A 22,519-nucleotide genomic window follows, 5' to 3' on the forward strand; every position below is an offset into this window, starting at 1 on the left:
GAAGGGCAAAGTTTAGAGGGGATGTTCGAGGCAAGTTCTTTACACAGAGGGTGGTGAGTGCCTGGAACTTGCTGCCGGGGGAGGTGGTGGAAGCAGGTATGATAGCGACGTTTAAGAGGCATCTTGATAAATACATGAACAGGATGGGAATAGAGGGATACGGTCACCGGAAGTGCAGAATGTTTTAGTTTAGGCAGGCATCAAGATTGGCGCAGGCTTGGAGGGCCGAATGGCCTGTTCCTGTGCTGTACTGTTCTTTGTTTGTTCTTTGTTTGTTCACACAAACTGCAACTGTTCAAAAAGGCTGTGCGCCACCATCTTCTCAAGGGCAATTAGGGATGGGCAATAGATGCTGGCCGTTGAATTGAAAAGGAAAATTTGCAGGTCTATGGAGAAAAAGCAAGGGAGTGGGACTCATTGGATAGCTCTTTCAAACAGCTGGCACAACACGATGGGCGAAAAGGTGTAAAGTTTTATGATTTCAATGACCCACTCTCTCGGATATCAATCCAATTCTCCCCTATGACGAGTCGAAGAGACTTAGTAGTTGGCAGGAAAAAAGACAGAGGCGCAAGGGGAGAGCCAACTGTGTAACAGCCCCGACAAACAGATTTCTCTGCAGCACCTGTGGAAGAGCCTGTCACTCTAGAATTGGCCTTTATAGCCACTCCAGGCGCTGCTTCACAAACCACTGACCACCTCCAGGCGCGTATCCATTGTCTCTCGAGATAAGGAGGACAAAGAAAAGAATCTGCACCAGCGTCCATTCTACAAATTCACCACTCTGATTAAGGTTTAAAACTGAAAACAGAATGTTGGAGATGTACAGAGACTCTGGCAACGTTTGAAAGAGAGTCAGGTAAACTTTTCAAGACAGCTTTTCATCGCCCCTTATCTCCATGCCTAGCAATCAGATGTCTGTGAAACTGGGTGGCTTTTTATAGCAGAACTTGTAAAGTAGGTGCTGAGGAATAATGCAGGGTTGGTTATTTATTAGGTTTTTGATCACATGACATCCAGTTACTTCCTTTCTGGTCAGAACAGAGATTCAGTTGCAGAGTCAGCTCTACAACTGACTTCTTTGAAAATGAAGGCTGTATTCTGTCTTATATGTCTGTTCCTCAGCGCAAATGGTAAGTTTCCAAACATGCTTTGTTTTTAAAACTTAAAACATTCAGATAGTAAAGATAGAGAAGTTTTCTGGCTATATCAATGGACAGTAATCTGAAAAAGCCTGGATTCAGTTTGTACAAACTCTGTTGTGGTGTAGATTTCTGTTGCATTGGTATGCTTTATTTATCGTTTGAACACAATGCACTTTGCAACTGACTGGTAATTTGTGTGCAATAGTGCAGTTATTTTTATATTGACCTAAAATTCTTATCAGTAGTTATTGGGCAACAGAGAGATTAAGACAAAAAAGCAAAATACTGCGGATGCTGGAAATCTGAACTAAAAACAAAATGCTGGAAATACCCAGCAGCTCAGGCAACATTTATGAAGACAGCCTGAACTCTGATCCTCTCTCACAGCTGCTGCCAGACCTGCTGAGTATTTCCAGCATTTTCTGTTTTTATTATAGAGAGATTCAGTTTATAGCAATCAGACCAGCTATTGTTCTGACAGCATTCGCCTGAGAAGAAGGTCAGAGAGACAATTCCATTCAAAAAGGAAAACCAATGTTGGCATTGGGGTAAAATTCCTCATCATACTTTTAACCAAGGTTCAGTATGAGATTAACACAGAAAATAACTGTCTTGTACTCAAAGCAACCTTTTGAATAAAGTCACTGACACCATGGTCTGAATTTTCACCACGGAGGGGTGGGGGGGAGGGGGTGCAGGTGGTGTGGTGGGAAACAGGAGCCCAGTCTGTTTTTGGGTCAGAAACCCACCTCCAGGGGAAAACTGATTAAACTTCAGATTTTCGCATGGGGAAGCCCTTAATTGGTATGGGGATCGGTTTCCTGTCCACTTAGATCCGAGGGGCAGGAGCAGAGTTGGGTCAGATGAAGTGTGGGACCTATTTAGACTCCCACAGCAGCCATCACGGAGGCTGCTGGTTGTGCTGAGGGAGAGTTCTGCAGTTTGTGCCAAAGCCTTCCACTGCACCAGAGGGAAGTGAGATGTCACAGTGGAGCCGGAGGCCTAGCACCGAGGGCAGGGCAGACCCTCGCTTCATTGATGCCGACCTGGATCTAATGCTGGAGGCTGTGAGGGAGAGGCGGGAGGTCCTCTTTCTGGAGGGCGGCAGGAGGAAGCCACCTTGTCATGCAGGAGGGGCACCTCTCTGTTCAGTGTCATCGTCCTCTGCCCCCTCTTCCTCCTCCTCTCTTACAACTGGGGCTCCCATAGAGGATAAGTAGCAGGTCTTCAAGGAATATCTCTTGTCCCCTAAGATCCATCCTTGCACTTTGTGGGTTGGAGTGAAGATCTCTGGCAGCCTGGACTGGTGGAGGATGAAGGAGTCATATCTGCTGCCAGGAAAGTGAGTGCACATTTGGAGGAAGCTCTTGTTATGGTCGCAGTACAGTTGAATGTTGAGGGGATAGACGCCCTTCCTGTTGATGGATCTCACTGGCTGGTCGCTGGGTCTCTTGATGGCAATATGCTCTGCACTTGGGAGAATTCAGCGATGAAGGCAGAATCCAATGCCCTCTGTCCCTGAGGGGCCGATTCAGTTGTCAAATGAATTTGTTGTCCAGCTCTGGCAAAGAGGGCATCAGTGACCATCGAGTTGCAGTGCTGTGCAGCTGTTTGTGAGATGCCACCAAGACCCGCAGCTGATCCTTGGAAGGAGGCAGAAGTGAAGATGTTCAAGACAACAGTGTCTTTGATGGCTACTGGGAGAGCATGGCAAGCTGTGCTGTGAGGTGCAAGGTCTTCGGTGACAAGGGCACAGATGTCAGTGACCATCTGCCTGGAGAGTCATAGTCTCCTGCAGCAATGGGTCTCGGTCATCTCCAGGTAGCTCCATCTTTGGTGGTAGATCCTGTGTTGAGAGTATAGCCTCCGTTGTCTTCCTGCCCCTCTTTCCTCCGCCATGCCCTTCTGATGCTTAGGGGTCCGCCCTTCCTGTGGAGCGTGTTGCCCCTCATCATCACTGGGCCCAAGATCTGACAGTTATGCCCCCAGTGCCAGCTGCAAACTTCCTTTTAGATAGGTGGCCATCCTATTTTGACTTAGAGCCTTGCCCCTGCACCTCTGCCCCCCATAATGCCAGGGCAGTGATCACCCTGTTCAATGCCCGAGTACTGAGTGCCCACTCTACCTGCCACCTGCGCAGTGCTAATGGCACCTACTTACCAAATACTGAGTCCCCTTTCACCCGCTGACTCTCTTATGGGGCCCGTGTGATAACCTGGGGCAGCCTTGACCGGCTCCCCACTGTGTACCTGTGCCGCTGCCCCCCACCCTCCAGCTGTTCAATAACTGACAGCTTCTAAAACCATTCGCCCCTTTAAATATTTCACCCTATCCTCTTCAACAAGCTCAATGAGATTTTTAACAAGTTTCAATGCCCTCAGTTGGGAGGATAGCTGGATTCCTGTCCTACCCCAATGATTATTGCCGGCAACAGAATCAGTGCCTTGAAATTAACACGCTGCCCAATGCCAGTATTTTTGGGGCTTTCCCCCCCTCCACTGTTCCCAACTTCGGAGGACCCTGAAAATTCCAGCCCATGAATTTCATTCTCTTTTGTTCCTTAACAGATGCTCATCAGGAATAAATTCAAAAATGTTGGCAGTTGTTTTGTTGTAATCATCTTTTACATGATTTTGTCTTCTTTTTGAGTCTCCTTCTATGTACCATCTTATGTTGAGAAGATATTGATCTTCATTAATCCCAATGGTTGTGTAACCCCTATGTTCTGTTCAGCCTTGAGTTGATGTCCTTTCCATTGCCACATAGTTCCACCTGTGCAACATTTCCTGCCTCCACTCTTACCTTGCCCCATCCCTGCTGATATCCTCTGATACTTTCCTGAGCTCAACTTCTTCTATTGCCTCTTCTTCTGAAAATGGACATTGTACTCTGTCTTCTTATATGTCAGTTCCTCAGCACAAATAGTAAGTTTCTAAACATGATTTATTTCTAATACTTAAAATTGTCACTTGGTAAAGAGGGATTTGTCCAAACATCCACTCCCTACATCCTGGTATGCTCTAAGTCCTGTTCTTCTATTAGTCCTGTCCTCACTAAACATCATTGCCTTCCTTTTCCCTGATGCATTTAACAAAATACTGGTCCTTGAATACAAAGCCTTCCATAGTCTCACCACATCCTACCTTTGCAACTTGCTTTAGTCACAGCTACCAGGACATGCCCTCTGCTCTTCCAAATCTGACCTTCCTTGCATCCTCCTCTCCATTAAACCACAATCAGTATAGCCTCCGGCCAGCTGAACCTTTCAGCCTGGAACTCTCTCCCTAAATCCATCTGTCTTGCTACTTTGTTTCCCATTTTCAAAAGCAACCACAATACCTAGGTCTTCAACCATGTCTTCAACCAGCTCTCAACTCTTATTCTACAATTGTTCAATATCTGTTCAGCCCCTCTGAAGTGCTCTGGTATATCTACTCTATAAAAGGTGCTATATAAATGAAAGTTGGAATTGCTGTTCTGAAGCAGCACTGGGGGTAATTTTAACTTTTGGTGATAGTGTATAACAAGCAATTTTGGATCAACCACATGTTCTATATTTCTCTTGATTTTTATTTCCATGTTTTATGTTATCACCAAAAGTTACAATTACTGCCACTGTGTGAGAGCCAAATGTCATTATCATTGTCCTTCTGATTGTCCCTTTTACCGTCAGGGAGGGAGAGGGCAGGGGTAGTTGTTTGTCTGGTCTCTGCTCGGTGTCTCCTGAGATTAATATTGAAAATAGTGGGCACAACTCTAGTGCTAGCAATTTCTTTGGCATTGTACCATTCTTGATGTTGTGCAACTTGCTATAGTGTGATGTGTCATGTCATGCTAAGTTTCTGAGATATTAACTAAAATACATCTACTGTGCAATGTTTTCTTGTTTGACAATGAGCAATGGATTAGTAAAACAATTTCTTGGAAATGTTAAATAAAAACAAGAAATGCTGGAAATACTCAGCAGGTCTGGCAGCATCTGTGGAGAGAAAGGCAGAGTTAACGTTTCAGGTCAGTGACCCTTCTTCAGAACTGGCAAATATTAGAAATGTAAAAGGCTATAAGCAAGTAAAGCAGGGGTGGGGCAAGAGATAACAAAGGAGAAGGTGTTGATAGGAGAGAATAGCTGACCAGAAGGTCGTGGAGCAATGGCAAACAATATGTTAATGATGTGTTGAAAGACAAAGCATTAGTACAGATAGGGTGTTAATGGACTGAAAGTACTAACATGAAAAAAAAGTGGGTAAGCAAACTGAACAAACTAAGATTAAATAAAATAAAATAAACACACAAAAATACATATATATAAAAAAGGAAAAAGAAAAAAATAACTAAAAATAAAAGTAAAGTGGGGGGCCTGTCATGCTCTGAAATTATTGAACTCAATGTTCAGTCCGGCAGGCTGTAGTGTGCCTAATCGGTAAATGAGATGCTGTTCCTTGAGCTTGCGTTGATGTTCACTGGAACACTGCGGCAATCCCAGGACAGAGATGTGAGCATGAGAGCAGGGGGGAGTGTTGAAATGGCAAGCAACCGGAAGCTCGGCGTCCTGCTTGCGGACTGAGCGTAGGTGTTCCGCAAAGCGGTCACCCAGTCTGCGTTTGGTCTCCCCAATGTAGAGGACCATTTCCGCCACCTCCAGCGTGATGCCACTACCAAAAGCATCTTCCCCTCCCTTCCCCTGTCAGCATTCCGAAGGGATCGTTCCCTCCGTGACACCTTGGTCCACTCCTCCATTACCCCAACCACCTCGTCCCCTTCCCATGGCACCTTCCCCTGCAATCACAGGAGGTGCAATACCTGCCCATTTACCTCCTCTCTCCTCACTATCCCAGGCCCCAAACACTCCTTTCAGGCAAAGCAGCGATTTACTTGAACTTCTTTCAATGTAGTATACTGTATTCGCTGCTCACAATGTGGTCTCCTCTACATTGGGGAGTGCCAACCGCCGCACCAAAGATCATGGTGGGCCTTCAAGATTGCAGGTAAGTCTATGTTAATTAATTCATTTGATTATTTTAATTGAGGTCCCGTCGCTCAGTGGTGGTGGGGGGTGGTGGGGGGGGCCCATGTAGACTTGCTGCTACCTGGAGGATCGGGTCAGGCCCTCCCAGCACTGAGGTCTGTGGCGGGCCTCACCTGGACCCATCTTTAGGCACCACCTCCCGCCTCACCCATTACAAAACTCGACACTGGGGAGCCAACAAGATTCAGCGCACTGTTTCTGGTTGATGACCTTTCAACAAAACTTGTCTTTTAAAATTTAAAAGCCTTGAATACTTCTAATATTAATGTGTACATTTCAAATCTTGCAATATGCTTGTATTATACCAGGGTAGTTTACACAATGAAATAGTTTAAAATAGCTTTTTACAACTGCATATTGTATTTCTATGACATCGTTGATGTAAAGAAACATCCCAAAACAAATTGCCATAAAACGACAAAGACTCAGCCAGGAAAGGAGAGATTAGGATGTGTGAGTTAGAGCTTGGTTGAAGAAATTGATCTGACAAAGGTTTTTAAAGATGTTGAGTGAGTAAGAGAAGTGGAAAGGTGTGGGAGGAAGTTGCAAAGAGTTGAATTGAGGTCTCTAAATATCTCCATCACCAGAGAGAGAGGGAATGCACAAGAAGCTGTGTTCAGAGAAATGAAGTGTTCAGGAGAGGATATAATTCTGAAATAAAATTGCAGAGAAGGTGGTGTGAATCCATAGAATGATTTACAGATGAGGCCAAGGATTTTAAATTTAATGCTTTGAATGACTGGATGCCAACGTAGGTCAGCAAAAAAAAGGTGGTGATGTTCATACAGGACAGACCACAAGTGGCAGAAAATTAATCTGTTGATAAAGAACTTCCTTAGTGTCATTGTTGAACATCCTATACTGTAAGCCAAAAAATTCTTACTATCACAATTTGATTATTATATTTATATTACTTTAAGATATTTGGTATTAATTTTATGTTATTTCTTCAGGGAAACAAATGCATAAAAATCTTCCACATGGACTTGGAAATGGTGTGGGCTCAAGTTGTGAATTAACTGAGAAAGCAGCAATCAGAAAGCCTAGATGGCAGTTCGAACACAATGAAACGATACATTTCCTTGGTGTAATCTTAAAGACCTGCTCTTTAGAAAATGCCAACTGTTCGAAACTCATCAATGCCTCATTAACCAACAGAGTCAATAATAGTCAGCGTACTGTTGAAAAGCCAAAGGCATTTACAAACTCTTGCGTAACTTCAGAAAATCGAGTAATGCTGACAGTTCTGAGTAAGTTACTGTAATAAAACATTTCACTATACCTTTTCATATTAGGCAGTATGAAGATAAGACTTTCAAGTGGTTTTCAAACAATTTCTTGAATATAGACTGGTCCATTGAGTCAAACTTCATGTTCTTATATGATTGCTGAGTATGATAACGGAAATGTCATGGCTGTGATAACTTGAACTTAAACATTTTAAAATTCACTACTAGCAAGACTTGGAGTTATGGATTTGCTATGAGCCATTTTCACTCCACCTTAGCACACATCAATGTTTTCAGGAAGTTTGCTCCACTTTCAGATTCTATGCAAGTAGTGAGCAACAGTGTAAAAGAAATGGGAACCTTCTGGGCTTCAGTAGTATAATCTGCTGTATAATACACATGGCAGAAGTTTATTTGCTATCAGTTTTCTTGCTTTATAATTCAGAGCCTAGCTGTACAATAAAAAATCATCTAAATATTTTGAAGTTTAAAGAAGACAAGGGATAATTCCTGGATAATATGTGCAGATTTCTGGATAATAATAATCATGCCAGGATAAATCAGATCACTGAAAATATGCATTTAAATGGATTTTTAAGATACTTAGAAATTAAGAAATACTATTGTCAGAAAACAGAATTCATGGATGTAATGAGATGCTTAATTCCTGAATGACATTGCCGTCTTCATATTGTTCTAAATGGCAAATAATGTCCTAATTTGTTGCCCTCTCTAGTCCCTCCTGATTTTACTGGAACACGTCACAGCGGCTTTAAAGATCAACTTATGACAATGTGCAGCGCTGCTAAAGGTGGCCTAGCACCCAATATTGTGTGGGTGTCACCGACGATCTCAATGAGAGAAAGCAAAAGAATGAACCAACAAAATGCAACCAGGACAGTTACTAGCAACTGCAAGCCAAAACAAGTTAGAAACAACTTGAAAAATGTAACTTGTCTGATAAATCATCCAACACTTTTTGAACCGATGGAACTGTTTGTAAGATGTGAGTATGCAGTTTTATAATCTCCTGTTACCTTCTATTGCATCATAGGATCGGAATGTTTTAGCTAGCAGTCTGGCTGAGAAATGTGTGAGCTCACTACCTGTATGAATTGGCTGGCTGGTCTGTATGATTTTAACCAAGATCAACGTAGTGTGATAATTGCTTTAATTGCTCTGTTGCAGCCTGATGAGCTGCCATCATTATTTACTGCCGCAGTATCAAAAGGAACTAGTATTTTTGTGTGAAATTATTATATTTTAATTGTCGGCTGTGGCTCCCCTTGGGAGCACTCTTGCCTTGCGTTCACAAATTACACCAAAGACTTGAGCCAAAATCTAGGCTCACATTTCAGTGCAAAACCGAAGGAGTGCTGTCCTGTCAGAGATGCTGTCTTTCAGATGAGACTTTAAACTGAGGCCCTCAAATGGACATAAAAGATTCCATGATTCCTCAGTCTCGTCTGTTCCAAAGAAAACAGATCCAGCCTGTTTAATCTTACCTCATAGCTAAAATTTTCCATTCTTGGCAACATCCTCATAAATTTCCTCTGCACTCTCTCTAATATGATCACATCCTTCCTGCAATGCGGTGACCAGACTGTATGCAGTACTCTAGCTGTGACCTAACAAGTGTTTTATATAGTTCTAGCGTAACCTCCTGCTCTTATATTCTGTACTAGGCTGATAAAGGAAAGTATCCCTAAACCTTCTTAACCACCTTATCAACTTGTCCAGCTACCTTCGGGGAATTTGTGGACATACACTCAAAGGTCCCTCTGTTCCTCTACACTTCTCAGTATCCTACCATTTATTTTGTATTCCCTTGCCTTGTTTTCCCTCCCCAAATGCATTATCTCACATTTCTCCAGATTGAATTCCATTTGCCACTTTTCTCCCACCTGACCAGTCCATTGATACCATCCTTCAATCTACACCTTTCTTCCTCGCAATCAACCAAGTGGCCAATTTTTGTATCATCTGCAAACCTCTTAATCATGCTTCCTACATTTAAGTCTAAATATTTGATGGATACCACAAAAGCAAAGACTCACTGACCATTACCCTTTTCTTCCTGCTTCTGAGCCAATTTTGGATCCAACTTGCCCTTGGATCCCATGGGCTTTTATTTTTTGACCAGTCTGCCTTGTGGGACCTCATCAAAAGCCTTACTAAAATCCATGTAGATTATATCAACTGTACTACCCTCATCAATCCTCCTCATTACTGCCTTGAAAAATGCAATCAAGTTTTTTTTTATTAGGTTCATGGGATGTGGGCGTTGCTGGTCAAGCTGGCATTTATTGCCCATCCCTAATTGCCCATGAGAAGATGGTGGTGAGTTGTCTTCTTGAACTGCTGCAGTCCATGTGGGGGTTCCAGAATTTTGTCCCAGCGACAGTGAAGGAATGGCGATATAGTTCCAAGTCAGGATGGTGTATGGCTTGGAGGGGAACTTGCAGGTGGTGGTGTTCGCATGCATCTGCTGCCTTTGTCCTTCTAGTTGGGAGAGGTCACGGGTTTGGAAGGTGGTGCCTGAGCAGCCTTGCTGCATTGCTGCAGTGCATCTTGTAGATGGTACACACTGCTGCCACTGTGCATCAGTGGTGGAGGGAGTAAATGTTGTGGACGGGGTGCCAATCAAGCTGGCTGCTTTGTCCTGGATGGTGTCAAGCTTCTTGAGTGTTGTTGGAGCTGCACCCATCCAGGCAAGTGGAGAGTATTCCATCACACTCCTGACTTGTGCCTTGTAGATGGTGGACAGGCTTTGGGGAGTCAGGAGGTGAGTTACTCGCCACAGGATTCCTAGCCTCTGCCCAGTTCTTGTAGCCACGGTATTTATACTCCAGTTCAGTTTCTGGTCAATGGTAACCCCAAGGATGTTAATAGTGGGGGATTCCGCAATTGTAATGCCATTGAATGTCAAGGGGTGATGGTTAGATTCTCTCTTGTTGGAGATGGTCATTGCCTGGCACTTGTGTGGCGTGAATATTGCTTGCCACTTATCAGCCCAAGCTTGGATATTGTCCAGGTCTTGCTGTATTTCTACACGGACTGCTTCAGTATTTGAGGAGTCGCGAATGGTGCTAAACATTGTGCAATCATCAGCGAACATCCCCAATTCTGACCTTATGATTGAAGGAAGGTCATTGATGAAACAGCTGAAGATAGTTGGGCATAGGACACTGCCCTGAAGAACTCCTGCAGTGATATTCTGGAGCTGAGATGATTGACCTCCAACAACCACAACCGTCTTCCTTTGAGCTAGGTATGTTTCCAACCAGCGGAGAGTTTTCCCCCTGATTCCCATTGATTTCAGTTTTTGCTAGGGCTGCTTAATAGCACTGTCAATGACACCGTCCATCACTTTACTGATGATCACGAGTAGACTGATGGGGTGGTAGTTGGATTGGATTTGTCCTGCTTTTTGTGTACAGGACATACCTGGGCAATTTTCCACATTGCAGGGTAGATGCCAGTGTTGTTGCTGTACTGGAAAAGCTTGGCTAGGGGTGCAGCAAATTCTGGAGCACAGGTCTCAGTACTATTGCTGGAATGTTTTCTGGGCTCATAGCCTTTGCAGTATCCAGTGCCTTCAGTTGTTTCTTGATATCACGTGGAGTGAATCGAATTGGCTGAAAACTGGTACCTGTGATGCTGGGGACTTCAGGAAGAGGCCGAGATGGATCATCCACTCGGCACTTCTGGCTGAAGATTGTTGCAAATGCTTCAGCCTTATATTTTGCACTGATGTGCTGGGCTCCCCATCATTGAGGATGAGGATATTTGTGGAGCCACCTCCTCCAGTTAGTTGTTTAATTGTCCGCCACCATTCATGACTAGATGTGGCAGGACTGCAGAGCTTCGATCTGGTCCATTGGTCATGGGATCGCTTTGTCTGTCTATTGCATGCTGCTTACGGTGTTTGGCATGCAAGTTCTCCTGGGCTGTAGCTTCACCAGGTTGACACCTCATTTTGAGGTCTGCCTGGTTCTGCTCCTGGCATGCCCTCCTGCACTCTTCATTGAACGAGGGTTGATCCCCCGGCTTGTTGGTAATGATATAGTGGGGGATATGCCGGGCCATGAGGTTACAGATTGTGGTTGAGTACAATTCTGCTGCTGCTGATGGTCCACAGCACCTCATGGATGCCCAGTTTTGCATTGCTAGATCTGTTTGAAATCTATCCCAGTTAGCACGGTGGTAGTGCCACACAACACGATGGAGGGTATCCTCAATGTGAAGACAGGATGCCGTCTCCACAAGGACTGTGCGGTGGTCACTCCTACCAATACTGTCATGGACAGATGCCTCTGTGACAGGCAGATTGGTGAGGATGAGGTCAGGTATGTTTTTCCCTCTTGTTGGTTCCCTCACCACCAGCTGCACACCCAGTCAAGCAGCTATGTCCTTTAGGACTTGGCAAGCTCGGTCAGTAGTGGTGCTACCGAGCCGATTAGTTAGTTAGACATGACTCTCCCTTAACAAATCTATGCTGACTGTCCATGATTAATCTGTGCCTTTCTAAATCAAAATTTATACTGTCTTTCAGAATTTCTTCCCAATAATTTGCCCACCTCCAGGTTAGGCTGACTGGTCTGTAATTACTTGCCCTTTTTAAACAATGGTACAATATTAGCAGTCCTCTGGTCCTCTGATACCATGCTTGCAGCCCGAGAGGATTGGAAAATGATGCTCAGAGCCTCCACTACTTCTTGCTTCTGTTACAGCCCGGGAAACATTTCATTTGAGCTTAGCGATTTATCCACTTTCAAATATGCTAAACTACTTAATACTTCCTGTTTCACTATACTTAACCCATCCCATATTTCACACTCCTCCTCCTTAACTACAATGTCTGCTTTGTCTCCCTCTTCTGTGAAGACAGGTGCAAAACATTCATTAAAATCCATACCCACGTCTTGCGCTTCCACACAAGTTACCTTTGTGGTCTCTAATCGGCACAACTGTTTCCTTAGTTAACCCTTTATCTTTATGTATTTATGAAACACCTTAGGGTTTTCCTTGATTTTATTTGCAAATATTTTTTCATGTCCTCTCTTTGCTTTTCTAAGTTCATTTTAAATTTCAGCCTTGCACTTTCTATACTTCTCTCAGCTTTCTTCAGTATTGAGTTCTCAGTCTCTGACATAAGCTTCCCTTTTTTGGTTTTATAGAATCATAGAATGGTTACAGCACAAATGGAGGGCATTTAGGCTGTCGTATCCATGTTGGCTCTCTGTAAGAGCAGCTCAGCTAATCCCACTCCCCTGCCTTTTCCTCTTAGCGCTGCAAATTATTTCTCTTCAGATAATTATCCAATTCCATTTTGAAAGCTATAATTGAATCTTCCACTGTCACATTTTCAGGCAGTGCATTCCAGATTCTAACCACTCACTCGCCTCTGGTTCTTTTGCCAATCACCTCAAATTAGTGTCCTCTGATTCTCGACCCTCTGCCAATGGACAAGTTTCTTCCTATCTACTCTGTTCAGACCCCTCATGATTTTTAACATCTTATCAAATCTCCTCTCAACCTTCTCTTCTCTAAGGAGAACAGACCCAGCTTTGCCAATCTATCCACGTAGCTAAAATCTTTCATCCCTGGAACTATTCTCAAAAATCTTTTCTGCACCCTCTCCAAAGCCTTTACATCCTTTCTAAACAGTGGTTCCCAGGATTGGACACAATACTCCAGTTAAGGCCAAACCAGTGTTTTATAAAGGTTCATCAAAACTCTCTGCTTTTGTACTCTGTGCCTTTATTCGTGATCCTGTATCAGTTGTCCCTTTATTCTGGCATCCCAAATACATATAGACGGTTGTCACTGGGATCTTTCTGGAGCAGTTCTTTTAAGGCGGCATCGAGAATTAGTCTGGCAGGCCTTTCAGGAGAAATGCAGCATCAGGGGATTCAGCTATCACACACTGGATTCTCAGGGTTTCTCAGAGAGGTGGAGAAAGGATGAGCTGGGTGTTTCTCTCAGCAGGCTGCAAACCCAACTCTCAAATCAATCTTCAAAGCGAAACCAACTCTTGACCATCATAAATCTTGACATGTCATTTCTCTGTAAACAACTTCCCTCGTCACTAAGGCTCTTGTTGTTTATTTAACTTAAGGCATGTGACATCCAGTAAGGGTTGTTTTTAAACATAGAAACACGGAAAAACAGAAAGCGCAAGACCCAAAGTCCTTCCAGTAACCTTTTTAAAAAAAAACAAAGTCCAGCATTTATCGAATCACTTCCATCCTCCGAAGGAATTCATTTCCACAATTTTAAGACATGAGTCCTCACAAAATATTTAAAAAATGGAAGTACTTTCATAACAATACTATTACACTGATTTTATCCCAGTTAATATTAAGGTAGTTGAAATCCCCTACTATTACTGCCCTATTGTTTCTGCACTTCTCAGCAATTTGCTACATATTTCCTCTTGTATCTCCCTCTTACGGTTTGGGCAGTCTATAGTACACTCCCAGCACTGCGATTGCTCCTTTTTTGTTCTTCAGTTCAACCCATGTACCCTCATTTGATGATCCTTCTAGCATATCATCTCTCCTCACAGCTGTGATTGTTTCTTTAACCAATATTGCGACGTGCCCTACTATTTTATCCCCCTCTTTATCCGATGTGAAGTGCTTGTAATCAGAAATGTTGAGCTGTTATTCCTGCCCTTCTTTAAGCCGTGTTTCAGTAATGGCTATGGTGTCATACTTGCAAGTGTCTTTCTATGCCCTCAGCTCATCCGTCTTACTCACTACACTCCTTGCACTGACACTATACTGCTAATTATTGATCAATTCATTTGTTGTATATTTTCTAACCTTTGCTTTCTCTGCCTTCCATATTCACTTACTAATTTTCTGCTTTCCATTTCTATCTTTGTTTCTTTTCCCTCTAAATCTATGCTTAGTTTCCCATCTGCCTGTCAAGCTAGTTTCAAACCTCCCCAACAGCACTAGCACAACTACAACATTGGTCCTGGCCCTGTTGACATGCAACCATCCGACTTGTACAGGTCCCAGCTCCCCCAAAACCAGTCCCAGTGCCCCAGCAATCTAAAGCTCTCTCTCTTGCATCATCTCTCCAGCTACGCATTTATCTACACTATTGACCTATTTCTGTACTCACTTGTGTGTGGATCTGGGAGTAATCCAAAGAGGTCCTACTTTTTAATTTCTTTCCTAGCTTCCTAAAATCTGCCTGCAGGATCTCATCCCTCTTTCGACCGATGTCATTGGTACCTATATGAACCACAAGCTCTGGCTGTTCACCAATACTGACAAAATGTTCTGCAGCCGCTCAGTGACGTCCTTGACCCAGGCACCAGGGAGGCAATGTTGCATCCTGGAGTCATGTCTGTTGCATTTACCCACTCCAAAATGGCGGTCACGCAGTTGTGGTGAATTCTTTTTGAAAGTGATGAAGTGTGCTCAGAGGGTGCCTCCATATTGAGGTGATATCTCTCTCCTATCCACATGGGAAGTGCGCACCTCCGATTGGCCCTCCAGTGTCAGGAGCCCATCCAATTAAGGATCAGAAGGCTTTCAACAAAGTCCCACATAAGAGATTAGCATGTAAAATTAAAGAGCATGGGATTGGGGGTAGTGTATTGCGATGGATAGAAAATTGGCTGGCGGACAGGAACCAAAGAGTAGGGATAAATGGGTCTTTTTCAGAATGGCAGGCAGTGACTAGTGGGGTACCGCAGAGATCGGTGCTAGAACCCCAGCTATTCACAATATATATTAATGATTTAGATGAGGGAACTAAATGTAATATCTCCAAATTTGCAGATGACCCAAAACTGGGTGGGAGGGTGAGTTGTGAGGAGGATGCAAGGAGGCTTCAGGGTGATTTGGACAAGTTGAGTGAGTGGGCAAATGCAAGGCAGTATAATGTGGATAAATATGAAGTTATCCACTTTGGTGGCAAAAGTAGGAAGGCACATTATTATCTGAACAGCTATAAACTGAAAGAGGGGAATATGCAGCAAGATCTGGATGTTCTCGTACACCAGTCGATGAAGGTAAACATGCAGGTGCAACAGGTGGTAAAAAAGGCAAATGGTATGTTGGCTTTCATAGCGAGAGGATTCGAGTACAGGAGCAGGGATGTCTTGCAGCAATTATACAGGGCTTTGGTGAGGCCACACCTGGAATATTGTGTGCAGTTTTGGTCTCCTTATCTGAGGAAGAATGTTCTTGCTATAGAAGGAGTGCAGCAAAGGTTTACCAGACTGATTTCTGTGGTGGTGGGACTGACGTATGAGGAGAGGGTGAGTCAGTTAGGATTATATTCGCTGGAGTTCAGAAGAGTGAAGGGGGATCTCATTGAAACCCATAAAGTTCTAACAGGACGTGAAATGATGCAGGAAGGATGTTCCCGATGGTGAGGGAGTCCAGAACCAGGGTTCATAGTCTAAGGATACGGGGTAAACCTTTCAGGACTGAGATGAGGAGAAACTTCTTCACCCAGAGAGTGGTGAGCCTGTGGAATTCGCTACCATAGAAAGAAGTTGAGGCCAAAACATTGTATGTTTTCAAGAAGGAGTTAGATATAGCTCTTGGGTCTAAAGGGATCAAAGGGTATGGGACAAAAGCGGGAACAGGCCAATGAGTTGGATGATCAGCCATGGTCATGATGAATGGCGGCCCAGACTCGAAGGGCCGAATGGCCTACTCCTGCTCCTATTTTCTATGTTTCTATGACAAATATGCCCTCTGGCCACTATGTGGCCACCTCCTTCAAAATCATGTCAAGCATGAGCCGCCGACACGGTGCAGGGTTGAGACCCGGAAATGGTTCCACCGTCGGGGTCCCTATCCCAAACTAAAATTCAGCCCGTTGTATGCTAAACAGTATAACGTGCCATTATTATTCCCCACTCTCCAGCAGCAGTGCCAGAGGAGAATTGCTAGTTTTCAAAAATAACTTTGTGATTTGCAAACATAGCACCAATATGGAACAGTTGTTGATCGCAGCCATTGGTTAACAACAATGTTTCATTTTTTGAGGCCCCGATATTTGAGGCAAGACAGGAGGTGCAGATGAGGCCAAAAATGGCTAAGTACTCAGCAAGGCTAGGGAGGCAATGATAATGGCAGGATCACATTAACATCTTGTAGTTCTGTCTCTTGCCCAGGTGTCAGCTACATGGACATCCTGGTTGCCAGATGGGATGAAACATTAGCAGCAGAAGGTAGCAGCCAGGGACACTTAGGGACTGCTGCTGGCATTCGGGAGGGGTGTGTGGAGAACCCTTTATTGGGATAGGTAGGGGGAAGAGGCCTGTGATCGGGATGAGGAGCGGGAAAGGCCAGCAATTGGGGGAAGGGGAGGAAGTCTCGGTTGGTGGTGGGAGAATGAGATGGCTGGGATTGGGGGTAGTGGGAGGAGAGGCCCGCAATTGGGATGGTGGGGATAGGCCTGCAATCAGGATGGTGGGAGGCCTGTGATTGGGAGGGGGTGGGGTGGCTTGCGATCGGGATGGCGTGAGGCCTGTGAATGTAAGTGGGGGGAGAGGGCTGTGATCAAGATGGAAGGGAGAGGCCTGTGATCAAGGTGGCTGGAGGCTTGTGATTGGGGTGGGTGTGAGGGCTACAATTGGGGGTTGAGGTCTGCGATCATGGCAGTGGAGTGGCCTATGATCAGGAGGAAGGGAGAAGCCTGTTATTGGGGTGGGGGAAGGCCTGTGATTGGGAGGGGTGAGGGAGCCTGCAATTAGGATGGGGAGGGGCAGACCTATGATCAGGCAATGTGAAGTCTGTGATTGGAGTGAGTAGGGAGAAACCTGTGTTCAGGATAGGAGAGAGGCCTGCCCTCCCAATCACAGGCCTCCCACCATCCTGATTGCAGGCCTATCCCCACCATCCCAATTGCGGACCTCTCCTCCCACCACCCCCAATCCCAGCCATCTCATTCTCCCACCACTAACCCAGGCTTGCTCCCCTTCCCCCAATTACAGACCTTTGCCCGCTCCTCATCCCGATCACAGGCCTCTTCCCCCTACCTATCCCAATAAAGGGGTCTCCATACACCCCTCCCAAATCCCAGCGGGGAGAGGTACCTGTAAGCGGGAGTGGGGGTAGATGCTGGCGATTTGGGCTGGGTGGAGTAGATCATGTTGGTGATTGAGGCAAGTGGAGCCCATTGGCTTTCTTGAGGGGCCTACCCACTCCAATCACAGGCTTCTTTCTTTGCCTGATCACAGGTCTGCCCCTCCCCATCCAGGTTGCTTTTTCTGGAAGTCGAGACCCCCATTGCCCAGATAAAATCCTGGCCAGAATTTTCAAATGTTTCAGTATTTTCATACTAAAAGAATTTATGCAAATAGTTTTGGTAAGACTGTTCATAAATGATGTGGAGGATGGTATGTTACCAATCTACATGACTAGGAAACAAATATGAGGGCACCACCTAGAAATCAATTGACCAGATGGTTGAAGGAGTTATATATGTGTGGTGTACATTGGAACAGGAAAGAGCAAACATCTACACGATGAGCTGCAACTGATAAAGTAGATTGGAGAGTGATTACTGATGCAGTAAAAATGAAGGTGTTATTAAAAAAGGTCATCAAATATTAAGATGTTGTCTGTGGATGGTGCCCAGTTTTGGGTGAATGGTGGAGATGGTGGGTAAAGGCAGATGAATATTTGGGAGTATGCTTGATAGCACAAAAGTGTTTATCTTCTCATGCAGAAAGGTCACACATCTTGGGTTTAGGTAAGAGATTTATTAGAAGCTTGTCACTGCAAAAACTCAGCCAGGATCTAGTGTTGCCATTTGTCTAGAATAGTTCCTTGGGTGTACAGGATGTTGACAATGGGGTACTGTAGCAGGCAATGTTGAAGTATTACACAGCCTTAAGCGGCACATGGTATCCTTCTGAACTGTATTTGCCATGCTCTCCATATTAACACCTGGGTTCATTTTTCAGCTTCCACTTGGTCATATTTTCACGGGTCTTTGCTACCCCAGTTCTAACTGGATTTAAAGAACACCATTACTTTTGTTCAAAGCCAGATTCTGGAGGAAGTTATTTTGAAGCAACTAAGATCATCAACATTTACTACCATTTTGTTAATCTCTAATCGTTCACAGTGGTATTTTGAGTTAAAGGATGTTCAGCGGCAAAGCTCTTTTGTAACAGATATTGGGTGGAATCTTACCGTCTTAGCTTTTTTTTTAGACATTAAGACCATTTTCAAGTCGCAAAAACGATGACTGGAGCAGCAGGCCTCCCAATTGCTCTTTGCCAGTGTAACATGTGAACTGTTACAAGGATTCAGACTCAAATAGAATAACTAATGACACTGGTAAAGGTATCGGATTACAAAATTCTCAAATTTAACTTTATTGAACCATGCTTCAAAATCACAAGGATATGAATAGCACACTGATAGCTGAACAGCTGAATAACACCAGGCAGGATTTATCAATGGAAAACAAAACTCACAAACTGACCTCTTTCAATTCAGTTGTGTCCTCATTTTATAAATATCCCACAGACACTGAATCTTTTCAATCCACAGGACAACTGGCCTATCTTACTTTAAACTATGATGCGATGTCCTCGGGATTGGAGTGAGGTTTAGCTGGGTTTGGTATTAGATATGTAAGACAGAAAGAGCAGGCTGCTGAACATAATGATGTTTTCTTTATTGTGTTTTACTTTCACTTTTCCTTTGCCAGCATGTGTGTTCTACAACAGCCTCTAGAGTACACAATGTACAGTGCAATTGCAATTTCAAAACACTACAACACTACATGAGATCAATGGTTTGCACTTCCAGTTATCTGGATGATATCGACAAAGCTGAATCTTCCACATAGTCCCAGCCTTGCCCTTCAATCTTTTTAATTCAACCACAGAAATTTGGCCCTTCCCCTCCAGCTTTCTGTTCCCTGTACGATACTCACAAGCTGTTCTCTTACCCAGCCCAGCTGGTCCCTCTAGTCTCTGTTCACAACTGGAGTGCTAGTCAGATGCCCAAGAGACTCGTTGGGCTGAAGGGCCTGTTTTGGTGCTGTATCTCTCTATGACTCTATGACTCTAAAAGTTGTAAATTCTGATGTGTTAGCCAATGCTCCAGCTGTACAGTGAAGGACAAAGGAAGGTACGCCTTTCTTATACCTTTCTGTACATGTGTTCAGAACCTATGGTGATCAGGGATTGGTTACTCGCTGCATGGTGAGCTGTGTGAGTGGTCAAGGGTGATGTTACCTCTCATGGACAGAGTCCCTTGCAGATGCTAGTGATAAGGACAAAGTAGATGGACTCTGTCGCCAATCGTGCTGTGAATGTCCATCTCTCTCTCTCAATCACCCAAGTGCCTTCCTTCACACTGCTTCAAGGTTCCTCGCTCCCCTGACTGTAATGATGACAATGGAACCAGAAGAAGTTGATGAGTTTCATCCCGCCAGTGTTTTGATGAGTATATGTATTTATACCATTGGAATGGTTGCAATAAGAACAGATCCCATACGTGATTTCTTATAATTACAGGCTTTTGATCATTTTATCGCCTATATCCCGTCTTAGGAATACAGCAAACAGGACATTCCATATTGATTTCTGTCAAGTATTAGCTTGCACAAGTGAATTTCCCAGGTTTTCTTTACTATTTTTCACTCCCTTAACCCATGTATTCCCACAAAAGTTGAGGTAGCAAATTCAACACTGGCCAATTTGACTTTATACATCATGCCTTGTGTTCTCATGGCTTGGCAGGCATAACTGTAGTCATGGTATGCAGCCGAAAATTGATCAGTTACATCGGCCAGAATTTTTTGTTGGGCGGGAAACCCTGCCTACTGGCCGAAATGTCGGTGGCGAACCTGCCTCCGCCGAGCCTGGGGAACCAGGGTGGGATTTTTCACTCCCCAGGCCCTTAATTGGTTTTAGGAGGTTATACCTCCTTGAGGCTGGAATTCCCGCCTAATTGAGCTGCCAGCCAATCAGCAGGCCAGCAGCTCTTAATCCCAGCAGCGTCTCTGGGAGCGGTAGCCACTGCTGGAAAGACACCCAGCCATCACAAGCAAGGTGAAGGAAGGCCCTGGAAGACAGATAAGCATTTAGGGCCTCACCGAGGACAATTGCCTCGGCCCCAGTGAGGCAAGTGGGCATCAGTTAGTGGGAGCGGGGGGAGGGTTGAGTATTGGGGGCAGTTGGAGCTTCGGGGTCACGGTCATTTTGTCAGGGGAAGCTCATGGGGAATTGGACTTTTAGGCTGCAGCACCCACAGGAATGGTGAGGAGAGTGTAATGAGTTCTTTATGTTGTCTGATGCAACATAAATGAGATACGTGGAGTCCAGTTATGCTGAAGATCTCAAACAGGTTTATTACAGCTAAACTATTATATACAGTACAGAGCAAACTATTTACAGAACCTTCCTCTGGGTGTTAGAGTTACAGAGTGACCCTGGCTTGTAGTCACATGACTGTATCCTGGTGCTTAGCTGATTAGCATACTAAGATCTTAATGGGACATCACTCTTAAAGGCAATAATACAACAGAGAGCTGGCCCTTGGGTCTCCCACACTTACCTTGAGGTCCAGCTGAGGGAGCTGAGGTGCTGCATTGAACTGAGCTCTCCTTAGGGCAGGAAGATGAGGACAGTTTTTTTAACCAAGCAGACATGAATGGATAAAAACAAAATACTATGGATGCTGGAAATCTGAAATAAAAACAGAAAGTGCAGGAAATACTCAGCAGTTTTGGCAGCATCTGTGGAGAGAGAAACAGATAACGGACAGAATTTTACGCCACCCCAGCGAGCCAGATGGTGGTGGGGGGTGACGTAAAATTGAGCAGGAGGCTCTGAGAGGCCTTCCCGATCTGCTCCCGCCTCCACCCCACCTTACGTGGGCCGGGGAGGGTGAGAAACGGGCTGCCCACCCCAGGCCTTTGCCTGCCTCCAAGAGGATTTTGCCTGTGGGAAGCGGGAGGCTGGGAGACGTGAAAGGCCGCCCAATGATACTTGGTGGCCTTTCAGCGCCCAGGGGGTGGGCCCTGGCAAACGGGCACAGGAAGCCTGATTGAGGGCTGTCCCCACTTCCCCAACCACCTCCAGGATCTGAGACGCCCCCCCCCCCACCTTCCCCCCAAACTATCACCCTTGCCTCACCAGGACGCAACTGATCTCCCTGGTGAGGCAAACCATACTTACCTGCACTCCTGGCTCCATGCCCTTGGCTGGGTTGCAGTCCCAGCAGTGGCCACCGCTCCCGGTAGCGCTGCTGGGACTAAGAGCTGCCGGCCCAGTGATTGGCCGGGAGCTCAATGAGGTGGGGCTTCCTCCCTCAAGCGGGTGGAAATCCCGCCTCAGACCAATTAAAACCCAGGGACCCGTAAAATGCAGGACGGATCCCTGGGCTGGGAGGAAGCGGGTTTGCCACTGACTTTTACGTCGATGGCCAGCTCCCGTCTACCCGGCATAAAATCCAGCCCAGTGTTCAGGTCCGTGACCAAACATGGATGGAAGTGGCTGAGGATGTGAGCAGCAGCAGTGGATCCCCTCTAACCTGGAGACTGTCTACCAGGAGGATCCAGGACTTCAAGGGGACACAGCAGGTCAGTGATTTTTCTTTTTTAGATTTAGAGATACAGCACTGAAACAGGCCCTTCGGCCCACTGAGTCTGTGCTGACCATTAACCACCCATTTATACTAATCCTGCACTAATCCCATATTCCTATCACATCCTCACCTGTCCCTATATTCCCCTACCACCTACCTATACTAGTGGCAATTTATAATGGCCAATTCACCTATCAACCTGCAAGTCTTTTGGCTGTGGGAGGAAACCGGAGCACCCGGAGGAAACCCACGCAGACACAGGGAGTACTTGCAAACTCCACACAGGCAGTACCCAGATTTGAACCCGGGTCGCTGGAGCTGTGAGGCTGCGGTGCTAACCACTGCGCCACTGTGCGTAACACTGCGTAACACTGTCAGGTGCCAAGCCCCACACTCTGACTTGCAGCTCCACTCATTCCTCTCTCTGCAGATACATCCCCAACTGAGCAGCCACACTCACCCTCAGACTAGTGTCCTCTTGTACGGTCACCATACACAAATGTTGTCCTTCACGCCTCTGAACACAAG

General features: G+C 45.1%; 1 protein-coding gene across 2 annotated transcripts in view; it reads left to right on the forward strand.

The window, feature by feature from the left end:
* The first annotated feature begins 1,043 nt into the window (after nucleotides 1–1,043).
* Nucleotides 1,044–22,519, forward strand: part of LOC137371010 (uncharacterized) — a 100,191-nt gene continuing 78,715 nt past the window's right edge. For both annotated transcript variants that reach the window (XM_068032908.1, XM_068032909.1), the window contains exons 1-3: nucleotides 1,044–1,133; nucleotides 7,125–7,421; nucleotides 8,137–8,406. In XM_068032908.1, the coding sequence (XP_067889009.1) occupies nucleotides 1,088–1,133; nucleotides 7,125–7,421; nucleotides 8,137–8,406 (613 nt within the window). In that variant the 5' untranslated portion in view covers nucleotides 1,044–1,087. The remainder of the gene's footprint in view (nucleotides 1,134–7,124; nucleotides 7,422–8,136; nucleotides 8,407–22,519) is intronic.

The sequence above is a fragment of the Heterodontus francisci genome, chromosome 6 (assembly GCF_036365525.1).
Source record: "Heterodontus francisci isolate sHetFra1 chromosome 6, sHetFra1.hap1, whole genome shotgun sequence".
In the NCBI taxonomy this organism is placed as follows: Eukaryota; Metazoa; Chordata; class Chondrichthyes; order Heterodontiformes; family Heterodontidae; genus Heterodontus; species Heterodontus francisci.